This window comes from Cottoperca gobio, chromosome 23, assembly GCF_900634415.1.
Source record: "Cottoperca gobio chromosome 23, fCotGob3.1, whole genome shotgun sequence".
Lineage (NCBI taxonomy): Eukaryota > Metazoa > Chordata > Actinopteri > Perciformes > Bovichtidae > Cottoperca > Cottoperca gobio.
In genome coordinates, this window is record NC_041377.1 from 4,278,837 (window position 1) to 4,302,592 (window position 23,756).

General features: G+C 42.4%; 1 protein-coding gene and 1 long non-coding RNA gene across 4 annotated transcripts in view; both read right to left on the minus strand.

The window, feature by feature from the left end:
• Positions 1–23,756, minus strand: part of cacna2d1a (calcium channel, voltage-dependent, alpha 2/delta subunit 1a) — an 88,377-nt gene that overhangs the window by 43,504 nt on the left and 21,117 nt on the right. For all 3 annotated transcript variants that reach the window (XM_029461492.1, XM_029461491.1, XM_029461490.1), the window contains exons 4-6: positions 7,230–7,289; positions 3,952–3,987; positions 3,090–3,225 (exon numbers count right to left, since the gene is read on the minus strand). In XM_029461492.1, the coding sequence (XP_029317352.1) occupies positions 3,090–3,225; positions 3,952–3,987; positions 7,230–7,289 (232 nt within the window). The remainder of the gene's footprint in view (positions 1–3,089; positions 3,226–3,951; positions 3,988–7,229; positions 7,290–23,756) is intronic.
• LOC115028089 (uncharacterized) lies at positions 21,435–22,259 on the minus strand. The gene is made up of 3 exons (XR_003834515.1): positions 22,157–22,259; positions 21,565–21,696; positions 21,435–21,482 (listed from the first exon to the last, which is right to left on the minus strand). It is a non-coding gene; the product is annotated as an uncharacterized LOC115028089 (long non-coding RNA).

A 23,756-nucleotide genomic window follows, 5' to 3' on the forward strand; every position in this document is an offset into this window, starting at 1 on the left:
ACAAGAGGCAGAAGATGAAGGAAGGAAGGAAGGAAGGAAGGAAGGAAGGAAGGAAGGAAGGAAGGAAGGAAGGAAGGAATGAATGAATGAAAGAAGGAAGGAAGAAAGGAAGAAAGGAAGAAAGGAAGAAAGGATGGAAGGATGGAAGAGGAAGAGGAAGGAAGGTGAAGCCGCACTGACGAAGCCGCGGAATGTAAGGCCGTAAAGTGCTATGCCGGCATGCGCCGAGGCGGAAGCCGGAGAAGAATGAAGGCTGCCGGAATGCCGAAGGACCCGGAATGCCGGAATGAGGTGCCGGCCGGACTGCCGGCATCCGCCTTCCGGCCTGCCGGAATGCCGGCGGCGGAGGCCTGCGGCCTGCCGGCTGCCGGAATGAAGGAATGAAGGAAGGAAGGAAGGAATGAAGGAATGAAGGAATGAAGGAAGGAAGGAAGGAAGGAAGGAAGGAAGGAAAGAAGGAATGAAGGAAGGAAGGAAGGAATGAAGGAAGGAAGGAATGAAGGAATGAAGGAATGAAGGAAGGAAGGAAGGAATGAAGGAATGAAGGAATGAAGGAATGAAGGAATGAAGGAAGGAAGGAAGGAAGGAAGGAAGGAAGGAAGGAAGGAAGGAAGAAAGAAAGAAGGAGGCCATATATAGTTACAGAAAGAGAGCAAATGACAGACTGATAAATCACACTGGGGAACAACCCCCTCCTCCAATACTCCCTCCCCCATCCTCAGAACTGTTGCTTGTAAAAATAACTGAGTGCATGTGGCCATTTGGCAAAGACAAAAATGTCTGCACAGTCAGAGGCCTCAGAGGCCCGTCACTCCACACATTTATAGTCCAATTTATGTAGAGTGACTTGTCGCTCTGTAAGGACAAGTCATGTGACAGTCATGTGACACAGTCCACTGCATTTAGCAAATGACGATCATTACTGAAATTGATATTGAATGCTCAATCAATGCCGGGAAGGCTATTAGCTCATGCCTGGGTAAAAGGAAAATATTGAACTGTTTTGATGCCTGCCTGCATTTGTGTGTTGTTAAATGTAGTGTGTAACATGTGAAAGTATATCATTTTAGTTATAAAGCGTCACGTTAAGCAGCGTGAGAGGCCAATGATGTTGTGTTGCTCGAAACAGATATTGTGTTTCTATGGATTGATCTAGATTTCATTAGGATTATTTTATCAGATCACGTGTCACTTCTAATGTAATATTCCCTCTTGTGTCTCAACCTTCCCTTCAAGTTGTCTCAATTTTCTGAAGCCCTGTGTGTGTGTCCTCTTCTTTCTTAACCTCATTCCCTTTATACTAAGTGTGTGTTTTTTATGGTATGAGAGTGTGTCGGCAAGGAAGGACATCTCTGCATCCTTACGTGTGTGTCATTCTGTCCTTGCGTTGTACTCATTAGTGTCCTAGAATAACAGGCTAGCCCAGAGGACATATTTGTGTGTGTGTGTGTGTATGTGTGTGGGCGCAAGTCCTCCAGTTTGTGTAAATAATCCACCCATTAGTCCATTTATCTCTTCCGAGAAGAAGAATCACTGGAAAAAAAACAAATCAATGTGTGTAAAAAATCACCAATCCCATTTAGATTGGTATCAGTGTTGTTCCAAGACACAGAACGAATGAACTCCAAGAGACCGATGCAAAAGCCATTACCCGATGCAACCATTAATTTTACAGTGGTGTCGGTTTCACATTTGACACTGTAAGGTCATGATAATTATTTGGCTCTTCATGACTCAAATTTGTCGAAAAGAGTTTAGGGCTGGCCACATTCGGTAAGAGCATTTTTATTGTACCAGATTTAATTACTGTAAGCCAAATCTAGTTTGACTGGTGGCCTGTCCGGTGTATCTTCCTGCTTGATGTCCTACGCTGGAAGAGGCTCCAGAAAGGAGGGATGGACAATTATCTCTATGACGTTAGAGCCCTGTATGTGATTAACTTTATACCAGCTTGATGTGAGAGTGTAATCATACCACATAGTGCCAGCAGTAAGGGAGACAAGGATGGTAGCAAAAAGAAGAGAACCATGATAACATTATAGAAAATGAGGCACGTCTGATCTGCATGTGAATATGTACAGTTATCCTCCAAGCTTTGCAACTACTCCTACTGCTAGTCATGAAAATGTGTTATGTTAACCATGTTCATCATCTTACTTTAGCACATTAGCATTTTAACATTTGAGAATTAGCATCAAACAAGTATAGCTGAAGTACACGTACAGCTGTTAATGAGAGTGTCAATGGATTTGCGGGTTTTGCCAATCCATGTTTCTCATGTTTCACTAAATAAGTGACCATTTTTGACTTATTGGTGGCACTAGATGAACAGTCATGGGATCACTAAAGTCATTATGGTTCATCCTCTGTGCACCAGCGATATCTGTACCGCATTTCATAATAATCTGTCTAGACATTTTTACAAAAGAAAGAGGAAAAAGTCAGGGGGGTCACCAAAGTCCTTAGCATGAATGTCTGTAGAGATTTTCATTGCAATCCATCCGTCCGGACCAAAGCCGTGGACCAACCGACAAAACAACAATGGCATCCTTATAGCCATTCCGCTAATGTGGCAGAAAATGTCAAATCAGACTCTATACAACACTATGCTTACATGACGACCAAGAAAATTATGAACACAGTCAAAAGAAGCAGTGACAAAAAAAATAAATATAATGTTAGTGTGAGATAAACACACCAAAATAGCACCGACAAAATGATCTATCATTGGTGGAGGGGTTAGTGGTGAACGGGAGGGAAAGGAGCAGCTGGTGACCAGGGTAAAGAGAGGGCTAGAGTGTGCTGGTCATTGGGTGGTTGGCATCTGGGCTATATATAGAGTAGAATGGCCTAGCCTTGGTGCAGCAATAACTACACTTCAGACAGCGCTGGGAGGCTGAGCTTTGCATCATGGGAACGTACTGTAGATACTGGACATAGTGATGACATGGATACAGAGAGACAGAGAGCAGGGTGGGAGGTGGTGGCTGCTATGCATTACTATTTATAAAAGAAGGATGTGTGAAAGAGGGCGATGAGAGAGACTATGCATTTTTCTACAATACATGTATACGTGTGTTTCAACTTACAGCCTTGATATATATCCGTAGGGATGTGGACAGCGGTGGTGTTGTACGAGACGAGTCGTTTGAAGTCGGGGTCTACCTCGAAATCATCTGGAAGATATCTGTTCCTCCTTCCTTTTACTTCCTCTGTCAGATTAAGCTGCACAAAAGAGAAAAACACAGCAGAACCTGGAGTTTCATAACCATCCTGCAAAGCATTTCTTGGCATAAGGGGATCTGTGCATGCGTGTGCACTCCCGGTAATACATACTGTATGTGCAGTTTCTTGTTACCGTGAATGACAAGGTGTCAATGTTGAGTATTCACTGAGATTTCACGAGTGACAGATAAAGATTCGGAAACGGAAAAGTTTTAGGCAGTGATTTATAAACCCGGGCATCCAGAGAGGAAGAGAAAGAGGGGAGAGGAGAGGAGTTGTCAGTCAAATACAGAGTGACATTAGTGTTCTGTGGGTGCGTGGTTCTTTCCCACTGGGACATTGGAGGGGAATTAGATGCTGATCCCAGTTTATGAGAGCAGACAGATGACGTCTGAGGCCAGGGGAGGCATTCAGTGTCTCATGCATACTCTGTTTCTGAGTATGGGTCCAAAAATATGTACTTGTCCTCATGCATAGAAAAAAACTGCTTATACATGTGTGCATATCTTTGCAAAGTATGGATATAACATGAATAATTCAAACACATACAGTGGCTTCTTTTCACAGATTCTTACAGGCTATCAATAAAATCTTATATCAGGTTTGTTGCCATGGTAATACTCTCTGGAGGGCTGGCTATGGGTTGCTTGTGGTGCTTTATTTGAGAATTTGCATGTCTAATTACACTGACAGAATATCAAAGTAGTGGGATCAAGTTGTACTTACACCATCTTTGGCATTGTAGTAGACAATTTTGTCGATCTGCAAAGAGATTGAAAGAGAGGAATGAATCATGTCACACATCTTTATAAAGTAACATAAAGGAGGCATAATATAAAATAACTCCCTTTTACAGTGCTTGTGCACATACATGTGGGTATATTGAGTGCCTACAAACCCAAAAACTGTGACATAACAACCCTGCCTTGGTCAGAAAACATGGACTGTACTTTATCTAGAATGAAAAAGACTAACTGTTACAGATGCTAATGATGCTCCTTTAAAAATGGCTGTGATCTAATGTAAAAATAAAACAGTAAAACTATCATACTTGTTTTTTCTTCTTCTTTGTTTTAGTTACATTTGCAACGGTGGCAGCAGTGTGTGTTTGACACTGAGGATCAGTGAAGTAAGTGGTGTTGTTTTGCTCTCACACTGCTGGGCTTCCTGTCAGTACACAGGCTAGCAGGGTGCTAACTAGCTAGCCTAGCCGCTGACATAAGGACGCCCTGGAGCCACAGAGCGGGTTCACTGACTCCCACCACCTGCCTACCACTTCTGGAGCTGCAAGCGGTGATCTGTGAATCCTCCTGCCTCTGATACTGTTTGCAATTAGCACACAATAAGCGATTAAATGGTGCCAAAGGCTAGCATATGCTCTGTGTTTTGCTGCTTTGACCGTTAGTGAGTTGGACGTGCAAGTTTAACTATTTGCGCCAAGAGTAGGTGTAGTGCACATATGGTTATATATATATATATATATATATATATATATATATATATATATATATATATATATATATATATATGCTACACACAAAAGCAACGATACACACAGTGATAACAGGAGACTGTGCATGATGTTTTCTGTCAGGTCATGTTATTGCAGACAGCGTGCACCTTGAGAGGTGACGATAACACTAAGGTCACACCACCGCAGCCCTAAGGGGAGGCTTGTGTGCGCAAAAACACTTAATGTGGGAGAGATGGAGAAAAACATGTAGGGAGGGAAAGAAATTAATGATGTATGCCATGTTGTGATGGGTGTGATGCTACTGCCAAATCAGTGTTAGCCAAATCAGTGTGAGCGTGATATGTATTTCATCGGGATAAGAAGATGCTTGTTAACATATAGCGAACCAATCTCTGCGAGGTGTAACTGCAGTTCTTGACATGTTTACATGTGTAAAAACCAGATGACTTATTCAATATGCCATCCACACAACAGTTATGGTGCTTTTCCCCTCACATTCACAGCAGCCGTCATAATAGATGACCTTTTTCTCCTCAAATGAAAGTTAATGCGGGTTGTAAAGTATCACATTTAATGATCTGCAGTGTTTCTTTTTGACAGTGCCACCTCCAAACCCACTCTTACACAGAAATGAGAACAACAATTGACCTGTTTAGAGAAGCTGGATACAGCTTGTATATTAATAACAAGTGTAAATAGGGCCAAAGTCATTGTGTTACACTGAACAGACACACAGCAGTCACAGCTTTTAAGTGTTTGAAGTCAGCAGGGAGAGGTGCCCAGTTGTATTGACCCAGTTATCAGAGGTGACAGAACAGACACATGCACGTAAACACACACATGTTCCACTTGGTATTTCAAATCCTCGTGATTTACTATGATACAAATCCATACACTATGTTTGGGTAGGCCTACTTTGCACATTAAACCAAGGTTGTGTTATTTCAAGTAATACAGTGCAGTATTCTAAGCGAAAATACATTTTGAAATAAGCATTTTTAGCACGTTTTATTTTCATTTACATTTTCTTTCCAATCTGGGTTCAAAATGAGCCTATAATGGATTTGTAGAGGCTTGCGTTTCATATTGAATATGTGGCTTCACATTACAGAAAATCTAAAATCCCACAGAGGACGCCCACATCCTGTGTAAAAAAGATTTTACCAGAATATATTGGCCGGCATCAAATCAGACAACCTTTATGCTATGTAGAAACATACAAACATGTACACAGCGTACTTTAGCCTTTTGTCTTTCTGACATAACATGCGATGCTATGGCTGTGCAGTGATGAGATTTTTATCCGTCAACTGAAGAGACGACAATCGCTGCAAAGCCCTCATCGCTATCAAATTAATACAAATCTCTGAGGCCACTAAAGGCCTCCGTACATACGCAGTCACAACACTAACAGGTTCATACAGAGGACATGTCAGTATGAATTCTACATTTGTGCAAAGCGCTGAGCTTAACAACCTACTTCAGGAATATCTATACAACGACACAGATAGTGCACCAGCAGCATCACTGTGAACCAGTAAGAGAGTTAAAAACTCTTTATATTCAGTCTTTCTATCCACACATCACCTACCTATGTCTATTACTACAATGCTAGGGAGATATTTTATTTATTCAGTTAATGCAGGAATCCCCATAACATTAACCCAAACAATGAATATTGTTCACTCGCCAAGCATTTGGAACCAAAGGAATATTAAAGTGAGTAATAAAGCCGATAAATGAATTTATCCCCAGAGGATTTTTCCTACCCTTTTTTTCTCAGCGCAACACAGCATGCAAGCAGCTGAATAATGGGAACTTTTAATGGAAAGGAATCATTAAGGATTGCCAAACCACACTGAAGACTTAAAAAAAAAAAAAAAGTTAATATGCTAAATTGTGAAGTTGAATTTGTTTGAAGTTTTTCCGCCACAGTATGTACACACAATATCATTTATCATTTGTTAAACGGCTGCCAAGAGGGTGAGGCTTTCCTTATTGCAAAGCAAGGGGCAGGAAATTTGCAATTTGCATTTATTATGAAACGGATGGAGCTAAAACACAACATGACTGGCAGTGAAAAGCCAAGAGAGCTGCATTTATTTATGTTTTTAAACCACCGTTGTGAAATAGGGCGCTGCATTCACCAGGCCAGCAATCAGGCAAAGTAATTGAATGAGTAAAAATAATTGTGAGTTCCTATTATTTGCAGTACATTCCCTTCCAATGTATTCTTAATACTATGATTAATGGTGAATATCAGAGAGTTAACAGTGTGTGTATGTATCTGCAAATTATAAGCATGCCTAGTTGTTTCTGCCTATTATGTTAAATAATGTATAAAGTCATTACAGCACTACTGTCATTGTAATGAGATTTGCCAACCAATTATTACAATCATGTTGGATCATGGATAGCATGTGCCCCCCCCCCCCCCCTGCTCCTCTTATGGAGTTCATGCTACCACTCTGTATTGTAATGCAGCCAGTGTTAATGAACATATGTGATATGACTCTAGCCGCCGGCTCACCTCACTGTCATCCCTCCACACGTGCTCCATTTGTAACTTTTCTGCTTCTGCTGCCAGCCTCTGAGAGATGAGAGAGAGGGAGGAGAGAGTAGAAGGAGAGAGGATGTTAAACCATGTTTATTATTGTCATAAGAAATAAGGCTGTTTGGCCTCTAAAGCTACATTACTGTCGACATCAGGATAATAGCTTTGGCCCTAACCCACACATTGTCCAAGGATGACAGTTTATGCTTTAGCTGATTTGGAGATTTGAAAAGGAAAGCGAGGTAAGGCAGTTTCATACACAGAGGTAGGTTCAAGGTGCTGTACAGACAATACAACACAGAATAGAGATAAAGAATAAAACATATTTAAAATAATAATACAATGATAATAAGGCCTTTGGCTTTAATAACATAAAAACACTTGAGAACAATAAGGTTTTCAGTTTGGAGAAGCTAGAGAAATCTCTACACCCGATGATCTTAAAAGTAAAATTCAATAGCAAATATGGATAATTAAATATCAGAGCCGCATGTGACACAGGATCAGTGTGTTCAAGGGAAAATACCTCATCTCCTCTCAGCACCTGCAGGTATAAATTAAGACTAGCTAGTGACACAATGTTGCGCTAAAATTAGACACCCAGCTATTCCATCTTTCCCCAGATCTGGCCCTAATGACTGGGTTAATGGGTTTATAATGGGCCCAGCTTTTAATCTGTACCTGGTCCAGAAATGCACTGTACTATTAATTTCCCCTGGGAAATATCAAATTCTGCTCATACTGCTCATGTGTACGGCACTATGGGTTTGGAGTCACACAGAAGTAGCAGAGACTTGATGGGGGCAAGGCAGTAAATTAATTGATGAAATGAGAGGAGAAGGAGAAGGAGAAGGAGGAGGAGGAGGAGGAGGGGGTTGAAACAATGAATTATTTAATTAATTCTGCGTTGAAATTAAACAAGACAGTCGCAAGAATCAGAGAGGCAAAGCAAAGTCAGGTTGTGGATCTCACACTGACGTATTAGTCGCAGTATTTGTCCGCAAAATCAGAACTTAAACATGACACCGACTGTGAATCTTTCTTCGTTTAAAATTTTTGGAATCACTCATCCAAATACACTACAAGTCTTAGAGCACTTGGCTGATATCATTGAAGCCTCACAACAAGACAAAGTATACATAATTCATGTGATTAACTCATCAGCAAGACAACAGATTGATGGTTGAGAGAACACGACAGGGGAAAAACCATCAATCATCTATAATACTAACTCCAAACATCTAGTCATCTATAAAATAAGCATGTCCACACACACACACACACACACACACACACACACACACACACAGTGTGGCCTCTCGCTCCGGTACTGCTGCTCATTCTTTCTCTCTCTCAAAGAAAGCCCCCCCCCCCCCCTTACTGCGTAATCCATCGGGGCCCATGCAACATTTTGATAATGAAAACTGCCTCCTGCAGATCTGGCTTCAGATCACTCGTGCTTGTACAGCATGCCGTCCCATAATGCATGGCGGGGGCTGACACTCTTGGGGTCTGAAACACGGTTACCTCAACAGCCACTTGCTTGTCTCTCATTAGGGGGGGTGGATTTAGCAGCGGCTGTCAGAGATAGTGGGACCTCATGGCTAGCAAAAGAGCAAAAGGTGAAATGGAGATATGTGTGTGTGTGCATCTTTGTTTGTGTTTGTGTGCACCAGCAAGAATGTCACTTAAGGGAAAAAATGACATTTGTGGTACACATCGTGCCATCATACATTTTTTTTGTGAATATGGCTCTCGACAGGTGGCTTATGGTGGTCTTTTTATTGCACATGTACAAACACATTTGCTCCACAGCTGCAATGACTTGATTGGAATATACTGCCGGTTTCCAGTCAGGTCATTATTGGCGGGAAGACAAATTGGGGTGCGTGTTTCAATCAATCTAATAAACTGTTAACCTGATGCTGTGGTCCCAAAACTATCGATGGATATTTACTCTGGAAGCACACTTACAGTATTTAAGAGCAAAGCATCATTGCATAATCAAATGCAAAAAGAGGCCTATAGGGCCAAACAAAAGCAATTTGCAAAGAATTGCCAGCATACAGGTGCGTGTCGATATAAATCATTGCAACAGGTATTCTACACCAGGAAGATTTCAGCAGTGTTTTTCAGTTATCCATCTTGAATATTTCTCAGGGAACACATACACTTCAGTTTTGATAAATATTGCCTTCCACACTGACCCCTTAGCTGCAGCTAAAAGTGTGTATGTTCAAGGCTATGTCTTACGACTTTTTTTCAGACCACTTTTTCTGACCGTTTCCAAAGAAACATGATGTATATGGTACTGTATATTAAACTTTCCAGTATACATTGCTTGAGCAGGAACATAGACACATTATGCATATTGTAATAACTTTGTTATTTAACTTCTTTGCAGGTGGACCATCATAAGGGACCCTGACCCTGCCTTTGACTCCTCTCAGCCGACAGCTGTCAGAACAGCTGTACATGTGTACACACACACCTGCCCACATACACACACACACACACACACACACCTGCCCACACACACCTGCCCACACACACACACACACACACACACACACACACACACACACACACCAAGAGGTCAAAGAGTCAAAGGTCAGCAGCTGTTGCAGTTTCTTCCCCTTATCTGCTCTTTCATGTTAAAGCCACAGTTTTGCAGCATGGTCACACCTTTAAGTGTTGTCGGATTTACAGCATTTCACAAGTTTTTACACCTGGAAGTGCCATGTGAGCACATGTCAGATACTAAGTCAGAGAAACTGGCAAACTCAAAAAGTGTGATGTATTCCAAACTCAGTAAAAGCGATTTAAATACTATTAATAGAAAGTGCTGTAAGTAATGAGAATAAATAAGGACAACAAAAATGGACTTGCTAAAGAGCTGGCACAACATTTTATCATACCAGCAAGCTGCTATAGAATGACTAATGAGAGCATATTGCGGAGTTACAGAACAGATAATGAAGATGATCTCTGCCTGGTTCATGCTGTGTAGCTTATTGCCTGAGATTAAAGAGGCAATCTGTGGTTTTAGAGAGTGGAGAACATGGACGCATCTATCTCTGGTATCATCTATCCTTTTAACTTCTTACTCTTACAAACCATTACTTATACTCAGATGTTGCCTACGCAGAGGAGGTCAGTTTGGTACCCGGTCCTTCAATGTTACGCACTGCTAAAAGAATGTGGCCATAGTGGACCACCTCCGTATGTGGTGCACTTTGAGTGTGAAGTTGTTTGGATGAGCGGTTCTCGGGCAAGCAGCAGCATAGAATAAGTAATATGCAGCCAAAATGTACTAGTTAATACCCATATAAGTACTTTTATCAATGTAAAAGGATGTTTCACATTTAAGTTACTGACGTTTGTGCAACAGCCTATACATTAGATTCAAATATAATAAAAGAGTGTGACAAACAATGTCTGATCCATGTATGTATTTGTCTATAATACAAACACATGAACCCAGTAGAGACAAAAAAGTACCCTCATCTCTCTTGCTTTGTTCTCAGCACCAGCAAATGCTTTTTGGACTTATCGTGTAACATGTCTCACTCCTTTGTTGGAGGATGATAGTGGTAGTTCTAGCTTTCCAGTGATCAACCTCAGCTCTCACTCAAGTTCTAATGGAGGACATATTTGTCTAATTTAGATGAGTCTTCAAGGCTAAATGCAGGAGGAGCACAAATCACCTTGTCAAGCTGTCCAAACTCATCCTTTATGTCTGCGATCTAAGAACACCGGGTAATTGATTTAAAACACTGTGTACTGAATTTTGCATTTTGTCAGCAACACACAGAGATGTACTGCGTAAACACGCACGCCTGCTTTTCTGACACACGTTGTTCCTGGCAGTCTGATTAGAGCATCTAGTCCTGCCAGGACAGACAGACACACACACACACACACACACACACACACACACACACACACACACACACACACACACACCTGCCATCTCACTGATGTGCATGGAGGCGCGGGAGAGCTGAGGAAACATGAGCATCTGCTGTTGTGACTGGCAGCACTTTAGTCAGATCTATCCTGCTCAGCCTGTAGGGAGCCAGGAGGAGAGTGGTGAGAAAGAAAAGGGGAGATAGAGCGCACACACACACACACACACACACACACACACACACACACACACACACACACACACACACTAAAGAAAACAACTGTACAGTAAGTGCATGCAAGTTGACGAGTTAACCCTACTTACTACAATCCTGGTCTTTTAGACAGGAAATAGCCCTCACCAACTTTGCAGGGAAGTGACTTGTTAGAGGCTGGCGCTACTCTCGCTAGCCACTGCTGTGCGCTGGTTTGACAGCTCATCGCTCCTCCAGCAAACTCTTCCAGCCGAGCATGTTATCTGTGTGCCAGCTGGCTGCAAACAACTCCCAATTACAGCTGTACCGGGCTGCGATGTTGACATGGCGGCTCTGCACATGCACACACACTAAGCTATAGCCACACACAGAGTTAACTGTATGTCGCCATGCCTTGAAGTACATCACTCTTTAAGAATCAGAAGATTGTTTGATGCTTAAGTTCTCACTTTGACTGTGAGACAGTGTTTTGGCAGCAATGTTTTGAATGGATTTATTGTCAGCATTCATTTCACACTCATCACACTGAGCTGTTGTTGTTATAACACGCCACCAAGAAAAATAAATATATTTCTGAATTCAGAAGACAAAAGAAAATAAAGTCAACAAAACAATGTCAACTATCATTCGTTGCACGAAGACACATGTATTGTGTTGCACAGCTGCTGTTGTCGATGCCTGAATGGGACTGGATATGACATAGGGAGAGGGGGGGGGGGGGGGGAGAGAGAGAGAGAGAGAGAGAGAGAGAGAGAGAGAGAGAGAGAGAGAGAGAGAGAGAGAGAGAGAGAGAGAGAGCAAGAGGGAGAGCAATAATGAGCGAGAGACATCAAAAGTACACATCCTCTCTGTATGCATATACTGTACGTCTGATAAGTTTCATGTCGGGAAACAGAGATGACAAACACAAAGCCAGAGACACACAGGGAGTGTGCGACAGCTGGGCTGACAAAAGCAGCCAGACACACAATATACGCACACACACACGCACACACACACACACACACACACACACACACACACACACACACACACACACACCCACACCAGGAAGTGCTGAATACTGAGTCACTGGTGTCCAAAATCAGACACATACACTCCAGCTCTGTCGCACTGATTCGACATTATAATCCTTACGTTTCCAAAAGTTTGGTAGATTCTTTTTACCGTCTTCCCCTCCCTGTATATACATCGTTAGCTATGGTTGCCGTTCTTAAAATACGTTTCATACTTAAGCTTTGATTGACACATAGAGGTGTCAGCCATTTCGGCAACTAATACCACGGAAGGTGACAGCGCCACTCCAAGCATGACAGCAAGTGTTCAGTATGATGACACACGATAAGACAAATCCCCAGGGGCACAAGTCGCATGTTTCAAAAAGCTCAAAGAAACATTAATAAATCTATACAAAATCTAAAAATACAGTACGCTATATAAGTTAGTTGTGCTAAATATTTGTGCAAGATAAATCCTGTAATGCAACTCTGGCTGTTATGATGTGTGAACTATGTGTACCATGTATAGGTATACGTATGGACACCTATAAATAATGTGTATCATTTACACACTATTTAAAACTACATGGTGCTATATACAGTATATGAGCAGTGTCTGTAATATACACACACACTCTACACCATGATATAACATATCATAAAATAATCTAACAATACAATATTATTATATAGTGATTTAAATAATAATAAAATAAATGTATGGCAGATTTTCTGAAAAACAGTGAAAATAATCAACCACTTGTATAGTTTCTTTCATTCTGTGTGTGTGTCCCATTATTTCATTTCAATCCCATAATTGATTATGAGCTCCAATGGTAACTTAGTGCCTTTCAGTCTCCACCTTCACTATGCAATTGGACTGTGACTGAAGGAGGTAATATTTCAATGTCTCAAAACTACTCTCAATATTAATCATATTCTGCAACAAGCTAGTTACTCTGAGAGGCCCACTGTCGCCCGGGATGCCATCAGCATAAATTACCTTGCAATAATAACCCTTTGGCATGTGATACTAGTAGATAATTTATGTTGTTTATTCAGCAATTTTGAGGTAATAAATTCAGCATTTCAATGAGAAATATTCTTGGAAACGACATCATCGTGTCAAGTGACTGATTGAATAATGGGCTCACTTCAGAACGCCATTGGAATAAGAACATTCATTATAGCATATGATCTGTGAGTACAAGTGGATATGCACTTATAGGGAATTGCACAAGGGAAACTGTTTTCGCTTTATTGTGCGAGTTAATAAAATAATGTGCGAGTAAGGAGCCTCGTGTGTGTGTGTGTGTGTGTGTGTGTGTGTGTGTGTGTGTGTGTGTGTGTGTGGGTCCGTGTGTATGACTGTGTGCCTACTCTATGATTAGGGCTTTAACAGCAGTGTCTAATGACTCACAGCATGTCATCCAGTGTCTGTTTAATAACGCACTTCAAGACACTGGAGATCAGTGACTCCTCTGTAATTACCCACCACTACATACACAACACTTATAAAGAGCTCTATTCAAAAGCTCAAGCTCTTGCTTTCATCCTTCTTAGACAATTTAATGAACGTGAATGCTACTAGAGAGGCAATTTTGTGCACACATTTGGTACATTATGGGTACTTGAATGAAAGTTTTCTCACTCGAGTGTTGCGTGTAAAACAAGCCAACAGAGAGAGAAAGAGAGAATGACAAAGTGATTCATTTTGGAAGTGAGGAATCTGTTTATGATGCCCATGTTGCTTAGCGACCAGGGTGTCATGGTAATGTCCCGCATCCGTGGTCCATGCACTGTGGAGAGTGAAAGCCTCCTGTGCGACGGCAACACAAGGGACACAAAACATTTATTTTCATTGTCTTCTCATTGCAGACCATCTTTCTCCTTGGCAATTAGGACTCGACTCAAACCTGCCTCTATGCCAATGCCAACATCCCACTTACATTAACAGTTGCTTTCCTTTCGATGGAGACCCACGCTGAGGTGGATTTAAACCAATTCAAGAAGCCAAGGTTGGAAAACAACTGTTGTTTTTGTTTCCAAAATGGCCACCAATTGTGGATTAGAATCTGGTGGGCAGCAAAAGCCTGTTTGCATCTGCTGCCAAAGCGCTAATGCAATCCAAGGTCTAAAATAACCCTCACCAATCAATATTCAAATAGCACAAGCCTCAGCTGTCTGTTCTTTAGTCCTGCATTGTCTCTTACCCTTATGCTCTCTCTTGGGTGGTCACTTTCTTTGTCTTCTTCTTCACTCGAGAAAAAATGTCTCTCGAAATAAAAAACCTGGCTCTCTTTTATTCCTTTTATTCTCCTTCTCTCTTTGATTTTAATCATGACATCTTCTCTGCAGGTCAACCCACTCTTTTGTGCAGACAGACTTTCTGGGGGAGCTCTTGGCAGGACGCCATGTCCCCCTCAGCAGGTGCTTTTGTCAACAAGCAAGCCTTAAGGTGGGTACAAAGCATCAGAGGGAGTTCGTTGAAGGCACTGACACAGAATAACCTTCCCCTTGTCCCAACAAGTCAGTCCTCTCAGACCACGTTTAGGCCATCTTGAAACCAGCCATCGGCCAGTGTAATCCTCCTTGAATTTTTAATGTCAAAAGCAAAGACTGTGAGGATTTTAGATTTACAAGGACATACAAAGGATGTGCCACTACTAGTACTATTTCATCTCTGCCGGTGTCACCGTGGGAAGAGAAATGATCTATTCCACCTGGGGAAGTTAACCACAGGCCCCCGTCAGAAGATTGGTTAAGAGGAACAGGTTCAATAATTGATGAGAACAGAGTCAGAGGAGTCGGATGTGGCTTGGATATCAGAGAGATCTACTGTCAAGTCAGGTAAAAAATCAAAGAAGCTCAGGTCAATGTAAAGCACAAATGGACTCAAGGTGTCTCGTGAGTGTGAGTTTATTCATTATTAATCAACGGGTCACAGCTACAAGTTAACTCAGCGTGGATGCAGTGATGGAGGCAATTGGAGCGTAGTACAGTGGAAGAGGATGTGAGTCATAGATACACAAAGAGACAGAAACTGAGAAAGAGGAGGAAAACATTGCAGGGCAGTCGTGTGATGAGCATGTTTATCCTTCGCTCAGTTTCTTTGCTTATTCGTGACGGGGAACGATTCATGTGCAAGTGCAATCCCAGAAAACAGGCTGAAGCGAGATGAATACTGTGTTAGTAGGAATATAGGAAAACATGGCTGGAGGACAGCGTGCCCGACTGTGCCGTTACCCTAGAGGGTTTCTCCGTATTCCGACAAGACAGAACAAAGGACTCAGGCAAGTCAAGAGGAGGTGGTGTGTGCTTTATGAATCATTATTTGTGGGCCACGGATGTCTGTGTTTTAGAAATGCACTGCTCCCCGGTTCTGGAGCTGCTGACCATTAAAGCTAGACCCTTCTACCTCCCCAGAGAGTTCAGCTCAGTCATCCTCACAGCTGTTTACATCCCACCTCAGGCTGACAAATCTCCAGCCCTCAACGAACTGTACATGATGGTAAATGGACTGGAGAATTCACACCCTGAGGCTGCGTTCATTGTTTTGGGAGACTTTAACAGAGCCAACATGAAAAGGTTCTCCCAATACTACCAACATATCACTTTTCCCACAGATCCTGGATCACTGTTACACCCCTTTCAGAGACTGCTACAAACCCCTCCACCGCCCTGCTTTTGGTAGATCACTGCTCCATCCTTCTGTTGCCTGCATACAGGCAGAAACTAAAACAGGAAGAACCGGTTTCCAGGGTCACTTACAAATGCAACAAAGAGACTGATGAGGTCTTACAGGACTGCTTTGAGTCAACTGACTGGCAGATGTTTGAGGACGCAGCAGCTGGAAACATAAATTGAACACACAGATTCTGTCTTAGGCTACATAAGTAAGTGCATTGACGATGTTGTTCCTAAAGCAACCATTACCCAAATCAGAAACCCTGGGTCGGTCTGGAGATTCGTGCTGAACTCAAAGCATGGACCACTGCTTCAACTCGGGGGACCCCGAGGCCTACAAAGCATCCAGATATGACCTCCAGAAGTCCATAAACAAAGCCAAGAAGGACTACAGGGATAAAGTGGAATCCAACTACCACAGCTCTGATGGATTACGCTGTAATACTGACTACAAAGGCAAAAACAAGGACACTGTTCAGCTCACCGCATCGCTCCCAGACGAGCTTAACACCTTCTACACTCGGTTTGATGCGGACAACACAGCACCCGCCGTGAGCCCACAGATGGGTGGGGGGACTGCCACACTGACCATAGACATGGCAGACGTGAGGCGGTCCTTCGAAAAGGTCAACCCCCGTAAAGCTCCGGGCCCGGATGGTATCCCAGGACGGGCTCTCAGGGTGTGCGCTGAACAGCTTGCCAATTCACCAACATCTTCAACCTCTCAGTCCGTAGTACCCAACCCCTTCAAGTCATCCACCATTATTCCTGTCCCCAAGAAATCAGCAGCCTCCTGCTTAAATGACTATCGCCCTGTCGCACTGACGTCAGTCATCATGAAGTGCTTCGAGCGACTAGTCAAAACCCACATCTGGTCCTCTCTTCCTGACAACTTGGACCCCCTTCAGTTTGCGTACAGACAAAACAGAGCCACGGATGATGCCATCTCCTTGGCGACACACACTGCACTCACCCACCTGGACAGAGGGAATACATATGTGAGAATGCTCTTCATAGACTACAGCTCCGCATTAACACTATTATTCCCTCTAAACTTGTCACTAAGCTTGCTGATCTTGGTCTGGAGGCCTCCATCTGCAGCTGGATATTCAACTTCCTGACAGGCAGGCCCCAGGTGGTGAGAGTCGGCAGCCACACTTCTTCCTCTCAGACATTGAACACGGGTGCACCACAATGCTGTGGGCTCAGCCCCCTCCTGTACTCCCTGTTCACCTACGACTGTGCTTGGCAGCACAGTTCAAACACCATCTTTAAGTTTGCTGACGATACGACCATCATGGCCCTCATCATGAACAATGATGAGACGGCCTACAGAGAGGAGGTGAAGATACTGCACAGCTGGTGTCAGGGAAATAACCTCTCTCTTAACGTCAGCAAGACTAAAGAGATGATCGTGGACTACAGGAGACAGAAGGGGGGTGGACACCTCCCTATCCATGTCGGTGATGCTGAGGTTGAACAGGGTCAGCAGCTTTAAATTCCTCGGTGTGCACATCACTGAGAACCTCTCCTGGACACTTCACACGGACACAGTGACCAAGAAAGCTCGTCAGCGGCTCTATTTCCTGAGAAGGCTGAGGAAGTTTGGCATGAACACCAGCATCCTCACAAACTTCTACAGAGGAACCATCGAGAGACGGGAACTGTTCTGCTCAAAACCGCAAATCGATTCAGAGAGTGGTGGAGGCGGCACAGCACATCATTGGCAACAGTCTCCCGGCCATTCAGGACATTTTCCAACAGCGGTGCCTCTGGAAGGCACAAAGCATCATAAAGGACCACAGCCACCCAGCATGCAGACTGTTCTCCCTGTTACCGCCAGGCAGACGATACAGGAGCCTGGCTGCACGCACCACCAGACTCAGGGACAGTTTTTACCACCAAGCCATCAGGCTTCTCAACCACAGACACACTCACTCACTTGCTGTCTGCACTAAATAAATATAAATATATTTAAATATATTTTACTTCTTATATTTTTTCTCTTCATATATGTACATAAGTTTTTTATTTTGTCATTTTTTTTGTAATTTTGTAATTATTGTTCAGCTCAATTGTATATAGTACTTATTTTTAAATATTTCATATATATATAATTTAATTTAGCTGATTTTGCTGAGCTGACATGCTGTCTCTCTCGCACACATTTCATTGTACTGTTGAACCTGTGTTAACTTGCATATGACAAATAAAATTTGAAACTTGAAAAAAAGCATCCCTAGTCCCATCCATGGTAAATGGTAAAATACTCTGAAGCATTACAGCTATAATGGATAGAATGGACCGAGGAGCAAAGAGACGTTGGAGATAGAGGCGACAGGCAAGACGGAGAGAGGGGATCACATTTTAAAGCGAAACATTTCCTTACTTCTACAAGAATTCATCATCCATATTCAAACTGTGGCACACACACACGCACACGCACGTGGAACGAACAGCGGAAAACAGGGAAAAAACAGGGCAAAGCAAAAATGGGAAAAGGGGAATAAGAAGTGACAGAGAATCAGGGGGAAGTTATGAGAAAGGAAGTTAAGCGGGAGTTACGAGCAATGAGGATGGAAGGACACGGTTGGGGGGATGAATGGAAGAAATAAAGACACAGAACAGGAGAAACAATATATCACATGTGACAAGAATGGAGAAGGAGAGAGATGCTTTTAGGGACGTGAACAAAGGCTCAGAAAGGCTAAAAAGGTAGGAAATGTGATTGCAGATACAGATCTCCAGTTTGGCCATAAGTGGATCCTGGGTGTGTGTGTGTAAAGGTTCAGTGACTTATCTCAAGAGTTGCATCAGCAGAGAAACTTAGCCGCTTAATAAAGAATTGTACTCATATTCTGAAGTAACAAAGAGATCTGGCACACACACACACACATCGATATTTCCCTTTAAAAAAATTAAAAATAATCAGCTACAGTACATCATAGATGTCAACAACTTTTTGCAGTTCTCTCGGCACTGCGGTGTTTTCTTTCCTATTGGGAACTCCAGTTTTACTTGACATCCTTTTAAGGACAACGCTCACTGAATGCAGAATGTTGTGGCGCAACATGAAAGAAGCAATTCTTTGATCGGCCATGAGCGGCTCAGAAACAAAATTACTTCCCCCAGTCAGATCACCAGCACTTTGGGAACATTAACTTGAAATGGTTGGAACAGACACTGAACAAGCGAGAGAGAGAGAAAGCTGTCCGTTTACAGCCTTTTCATGCTGTTACAGCAGACCCTTACTCATCGTCGAACTAAACAGCGAAGAAAGTCCTTCTAGATATTTGACTACCCGTGCAGATTCAACCTCAACGACAGAACATATACATGGCAGATAGAAATCAGTTTTTCTAGGACATGTTTGATGGATTAGAGGCAGAGCTGACAGTTAGCAGAGCGTAATGTCTACTTTGTTATGAAAGCATGCCACTTATGGGCTTTGTGAAAAAAGAACAAATAACCAAAGCAAAAACAACTGTGATGGATCATCCAAGTCTGTGGAACTTTCTAAATGACTTCAGAGGAGGGAAAACAAATTGCTCCAATATCTCCAGCTTTACTGACTGTGTACACAGACACCAGCAAGACTAATACAAATTATAGCAAAAACTGTAAGCGGAAATATTGTAGTTTGTAGATAGTAGCTCAGACAAAAAGCACCACGTAGCCTACTCTTTCTATTACTCTGTCGCGGCTATAAAATGGTATATAAATAGTTTTGAGCATCACAATCCCCACAAAATGATTCGCTTCACGATCAAAATTTGATAAATTCAATCAAGCAACTTGTCCAGCCCTAAAATATACACATATTGTATATTTGTTTTTAGGAGGATCTTTAGCATGACACACCTCTATACCCCACTGACATGACTCAGCATTAGATGAAGGGGTACTCAAGCTCGTCTGCTGCAGGGTATGTGGAACCAAAAGGTTTGGGAACCACTGTGCTAGATTATCAACATTGCATTGTAAATTATTTTATTTTGAAGGGCAGATGTTTTCGATATATTTCATTTGATTGAAGGAAAAAGGCTGCCTTCCTTGCCTATTAAGTCAAACCATACTTGTTGCTTGTACACTACTGTTGCTCTACTTCATGTTTTGGCTCCTGACATTTCCCAGGAAGTGAACACTTTCCTATCTCTGATTACTTTCATTGCTTTTACTGTATTTGTGACCTTATAATACTTTAAACAAGGGCTAAGCTAATGTATTGATCTATGTTTTGAAACTATAATGTTGTATTCATTTTCATGCATACATCTTGTAAATATGAGTCGACTTTGATGAAGCATGTGTGAGGCAGGGCTGCTGCAGTGTGTACCGTTTCCACACTTACAGTTGCCATAGCAAACACCTTGCATTATACAGCTGAGAAGTGTGATTCTTGTCTTGTACACAACCCAAGACAGAGTTAGACCCGCTATGATTATATCATATATATTAGCTGTGAGAAAAGATCTGTCTCCCTTTAAGTAGCCACAGCTGTCAGCTTTTGAGAAAGTGCATGTAAAGGGAGCACCGGCGTCAAACGCAGAGACTGAATTGAGGTGACAGTATAGGCAGATGTCAGATTGACAGGCAGCGAGTCCAAGAGCTCCTCTGATTAAGTTAATGACAGCAGCCATCATTCTAATGGGTTTGTGTTTCTTGACAATTGCTGGCACACACACACACACACACACACACACACACACACACACACACACACACACACACACACACACACACACACACACACACACACACACACACACACACACACACACACACACACACACACACACACACACACACACACACACACACACACACACACACACACACACACACACACACACACACACACACACACGGCGAGGAAGGTGGTCATGATTCTTGGTGCCCACAGCTGGAGATCGGCCACAAAAATTCCAGGAGGATTATTTTAATTAAAAAATGAATGAAAATGAATATTTACAGTGGAAATATTTAAAGACATTTAACATTGTGTAATATAATGTCAGTCAGCAGCTTCAGAACAAAAGAGCCACAACCTTTATGTATTTCTTATGTTTACATTTACAACTTAACCTTCTTCTATAGTTCCCACTTTAGTTTGTGTGGTGTGTCAGGATTACTACACAGATGTGGAAATTAATGTAAGTTTAAAATAATTTCTAGATCTTGACAAGTTGTTTTGATCATAAAGTAAAATACTATATTGTTCAGTTCCAGACCCCTGTGACTAAATGTGTTTTGCCTTTGTAGATACACTGTGATCTGAAAGTTGTAATGCACACAAATGATAAACTGAGGCATAATGTTGTTGAAATTGCACTTATTTGTCTTTATTTATAGGTTATTGTGCTGCGATCGTACTGGTCCGGCCCACTTGAGATCAAACTGGGCTGCATGTGGCCCCTGTTCTAAAAGTTGAGAAAATAAACTTAAGTACATTGAATTAATTCAGAGTTATGTTTTGAATTTGGTTACTTTGGTGAAGAGTACCTCATTAGCATAATGTGGAACTATTTGTATTCCATGACGAAGCATCAGAACGTTGGAACACGACATCATATGAGCAGAACTCTAGAACTCATGTCCCAAGTACAGGCTGCGTGTGCCAGGTAGTCACTTTACCTTGGACAAGTGGACAGAGAACAACATTATCTCTCAACTCAAAGAAACTCTTGTCAAAAAAAGAAATCACCTCAACTGATTCAACAAATCTGTGATTCAGGTAAGTCCCTGTTTATTTCTCCTTCATGTAGAAAGTGTGTGAGAACTTGATGAGTCACATTTACAATGTACAATATGGAGATGTGTTTACATGAACAGCTAACATCTACTAATGTTTGTGAACGCCCTAGCTAACTTGTTTTCGTAATGCTAAATATGTCTGTTGGCTTTGTAAGTATCTAATGTTAGCATAATTAAATCGAAGTACATTAGTTTACTTGGCTACATTTATCTCTTTTCAAAGAAAAGTAACAGATGGATGAGTTCCTCCTCAGCTGGGATGAAACAACCTTTGATTAACTGCATGCATCTTAATTCCACAGCATGAGTGACACAAGTGGAATTGGTGAAACAACCTCACCTCCTGGTGTAATCATGGTGAAGCCAGCACCACCTGAGTGCTGTACGCCGTACACTGAGGAGAAGGAGCAGCCACGTGAAGCTTGGTGAGATGATTTCCTTTAATAATGTCAGATTGAGGAGATAATGGAGGAGTGAGGCCATCATTACAGCAGATAAGGGAATACTTTAAAAACTATGTATGTTTTCAGCCCATTGGCTTTCCTTTCTAAAAAATAGTCCAGTGGATCACCCCAGGGAGGTTAAAGTGAGCCCCCTCCACCTCAAATTTTGGATTTGGTTCTTAATTGGAGCCGAGTTTCGACCCTAACCCTAATGATCATTAGCATGTTATTTCATTTAGTTGGCTACATTTATCTCTTTTCAAAGAAAAGTAACAGATGGATGAGTTCCTGCTCAGCTGGGATGAAACAACCTTTGATTAACTGCATGCATCTTAATTCCACAGCATGGATGACACAAGTAGAACTTGTGAACCAACTCTCCCTCCCGGTGTGATCATGGTGCAGCCAACACCACCTGAGTGCTGTACGCCGTACACTGAGGAGGAGGAGGAGCCACGTGAAGCTTGGTGAGATGATTTCCTTTAACAACGTCAGATTGAGGCGATAATGGAGAAGTGAGGCCATGATTAGAGCAGATAAGGGAATTGTTTAAAAACTGTATGTTTTCAGCCCATTGAGGTTAAAGTGAGCCCCCTCCACCTCAAATTTTGGATTTGGTTCTTACTTGGAGCCGAGTTTCGACCCTAACCCTAATCATCATTAGCATGTTATTTCATTTAGTTGGCTACATTTATCTCTTTTCAAAGAAAAGTAAGAGATGGATGAGTTCCTACTCAGCTGGGATGGAACAACCTTTGATTAACTGCATGCATCTTAATTCCACAGCATGGATGGCACAAGTGCAACTTGTGAAACCACCTCACCAACCTTACCTCCCGGTGTAATCATGGTGCAGCCACCACCACCTGAGTGCTGTACGCTGTACACTGAGGAGAAGGAGCAGCCACGTGAAGCTTGGTGAGATGATTTCCTTTAATAATGTCAGATAGAGGAGATAATGGAGAAGTGAGGCCATCATTAGAGCAGATAAGGGAATCATATAATAACTGTTTGTGTGTTTTCAGGCCAGAGGATACCGCCAGTGAAGTAGAAGGTGTGCCAGAGAGGGAGAAGAGCAACAAAAAGAAAAACGTCTTCAAGCGCTTCCTCTCATGGACCAAAAGGACACTCTGCTGCTGCAGCGGCAGCTGTGTCGACTAGAGTGTAGTGTGTGTAGACCCTCACCTCGCTTGACAAACAAATATGATGTCTGTGGTAGTAGCCGTCTGCTGGAGAGTGTTGGAGCGGCTTAGCTGTGGATAAGACCCCTGAACAGTATGCTCGGTCTGGGTGACGAGGAGCGACGTTGGGATGATCCAGAGCAGTCGAGTGACAGAGCGACAGGTGAAGCCCAGCAAGTTAACTGGTTCAGTTCGCCTGAAGACACTGAGTGATTCTCTCTTCCGTCAGTCCATGTTCAGGAGCCACTCTCCTGTCCGCAGCCGGACTGTGGACAGGGGACTTCCATAATCGGCGACTGAACAAGGACCGACAGAC